This window comes from Mustela nigripes, chromosome 2, assembly GCF_022355385.1.
Source record: "Mustela nigripes isolate SB6536 chromosome 2, MUSNIG.SB6536, whole genome shotgun sequence".
Lineage (NCBI taxonomy): Eukaryota > Metazoa > Chordata > Mammalia > Carnivora > Mustelidae > Mustela > Mustela nigripes.
The window spans coordinates 656,974-659,546 of record NC_081558.1 but is presented as its reverse complement, the minus strand read 5'-3'; the positions used below and the strand labels follow the sequence as shown (position 1 = coordinate 659,546).

Sequence of the window (2,573 nt, the reverse complement as noted above, 5' to 3'; positions counted from 1 at the left end):
GGTTCGGAGGTGGGGCCCCGGCCGGGAGTGGGGTTTCTGCCCCTAGGGGGGTGGGGGCTGTGTTCCTGGGGGAGATATGGGAGCCCTCCGCACCCCTATCCCTTCCCAGCTCCCCAACCAGAGGAGTGGTCTGTGTGTGTATGTACGGGGGAGTGTCAAATATCTGGCCCCGAGGGCCCGCCATGCAAGTGGTTCAAACCTCCTAGGGGAAGAAACCCCACTCTGGGCTGGGGCACCACCTCTGCACCTCAACAAAGCACTTTTTCGTCCCCAGGCGCCAGTGCACCCTTGCGGTCCTCTGCCACCCTCCCCTCACCCCACGGCCGGCCCTCGCCTGTAACTCCGGCCCCGAGCTTTTCTCTGTGGGAGCCACAGGCCTTAGCCTTTAGGGTCTTTTGCGGTGCCGGGCTCCCCCTCCTCCCTCCCTCCCCGGCGCCCGGCGCAGGCCGCGGCGGCTCAGACAAAGGAGACCCTCCCCCACCCGCCCCTCCCCCACTGGGGCCCCTCCGCTGGGGATGGACACTGTGTGTCCCTGGAGGCCCGCGGGGGGAGTGCTCCCCGGCCTGGAGGCGATTTAAATACCAGGGGGGAGGGGGAGACTGCGGGAGTGCTTGGTGGTTAGAACAAAGGGGGGTAGAAAGATGCAAGTAGGGGAAGAAAACAGCCAGACGTGGGGGGGGGGGGGGGCACCGAACAGATGCGGAAGCCAGCGGGAATGCAGGCAGAGAAGGAGGCGGCCGCGCCCCCCCACCCCCGCTGCCGAGACCCCCACGCTGACCCGGGACCCCTGCCTTCCCGGGAGGGAGGGGGACGCCCTCGCAGCCGCCTTTGTGCAGCGACCCCGGGCGGGGGAGGGGGCCGAGGCAGGCAAGGCCGAGCAGAGGGCGCCCGAGAGCGCGCGGCGCGCCCCCGCCCCCCGTCTGGCCGCCCCCTTCCTTCCCCGTGCGGCGCGCTCTTTGTTCCCGCCCGGGGGCCGGGGCCCGAGGGGGCGGCGGGTCCGAGGGCGGCGCGCGATACCTACGTGTCTTTGTGGAGCAGCGCCAGGCGCTCCTTGGGCACTTTGAGCCGCTGGGACAGCCGCTTGCGCAGCCCCTCCACCGTTTCGTCCGGGGGCACCGACAGCTCATAGCGGGTGCCCGTTGTGCTGTGGATGGCCAGACTCATGGGCGCCGCCTCGGCCGCCGGGCCTAGCTCGCAGGCGCCGCCGGGGGCCCCACGCCGGCAGCTCCGGGCGCCGCCGGGCTGCGGCTCCATCCCCGGCCCGCGCTGGAGGGCTGGGGTCCACGGGGCGCCGCCAATCCTCGTCGCGCCTCCGGGCACTGCGCGGGGGTTGGGCTCCCCAAACCGCGGGTCCTCGCCGTTCCTAGGGGAAGCGCACGTCCTCTTCGAGAAAGTCCCAGTAGCGGAAGGTGAATCAAGAATCAAAAATCCGAGCGGCGCTCCGGGGTCGCGCTGGCTCGTAGGGGCGCCTTCCGGGGGTGGGGACTGCACTCGCGGCTCCTTTCAAGGACGCTGGGCGTGGGGGAGGGTCCCGAGGAGGGGGCGCCGCTTAGGCGGTCGCGCTCGGTGCCGGCCGCCGATCGGGCCGCGCTTCCCCGCGCGTCCCCTCCCTTAGCAACAGCCGTCCCCGCCGCCGCCGCCGCCGCCGCCGCCGCCGCCGCCGCCGCCGCCGCCGCTTGAAAGATCTGGGGGTGAAAGTAACAAGAAAAAAAAGTTATAATGTATCAACGTTCCAAGGGGCGGGACTGCCGCCCCCTCCCATTCACTACTTACTCCGCCGGCCCTGAGTCGGCCAATCTCCGCGCGCCGAACGCCCAGTCGGCCGCGCGGGCGGGCCAATGAGAAGCGCCGTGGCGCTGCCCCACGTGGCCGCCCGGGCCCGCCCGTCGCCCCGCCCCCGGTCCGGCGGCCAAGGGGAGCTCGGCGGGGGCGGGGCTGGCGCCGCTCCGGCCCGCCCCCGCGCTCCACCCGCCCGCGCCGGGGGCCATTCATACGGCCCGCAACAAAGGGCAGGCGGCCCGAGGGGGATCGGTCGAGTGGGGGAGCGGCGGCGCGGGGTCCCGGTCCCGGACGGCGCGGCGTGGGGGCAGGCACTATCCCCGCGCCGGGAGGGGCAGGAAGCCGGGGTACCACCCCCCGCGTCTGTCCGGGAAGCCGCCGCGAGCGGAAGCGGGAGGCGATCCCTGCGCTTCGGGCCCGGGCGGCTCTCAGGAGGTTCGGCCGCCGGGCGTCCCCCATCCGTGGGGCGTGAGGTCCCGGCGAGGAGCGGGGCTGCGGGCGGGGCCTGCACCGCAGTGACGTGGGCCGGTGCCAGGAGGGCCCTCCCCCTCCCCCGCCCGCACCCTGCCTCGCCGGTACCACCTCGCGTCCCACCCCTGTCCCGCGGGCCCGGCCCGCTTCCCTAGTCGCGCCCGCCCGAGCCGTGACGTGACGCGGCGTCCCCGGCTGCGCCCGCGCGCGCCGCTTGGGGCTGCGGTGAGTCAGCAGCGCCAGCGCGCCCCCTGCCGGCCCCGTGCGGGAGCGCTGCCTGAAGTCCTGGGGAGGGGGCGAAGCAGCTGCCCCGGGGCGGGAGA

General features: G+C 73.9%; 1 protein-coding gene across 1 annotated transcript in view; it reads right to left on the bottom strand.

Moving 5' to 3' along the window:
- Positions 1-1,677, bottom strand: part of MIDN (midnolin) — an 8,471-nt gene extending 6,794 nt beyond the window's left edge. The window contains 1 exon segment of the mRNA XM_059388470.1: positions 994-1,677. Coding sequence (XP_059244453.1) covers positions 994-1,254 — 261 coding nt within the window. The 5' untranslated portion in view covers positions 1,255-1,677.
- Positions 1,678-2,573: the final 896 nt, after the last annotated feature.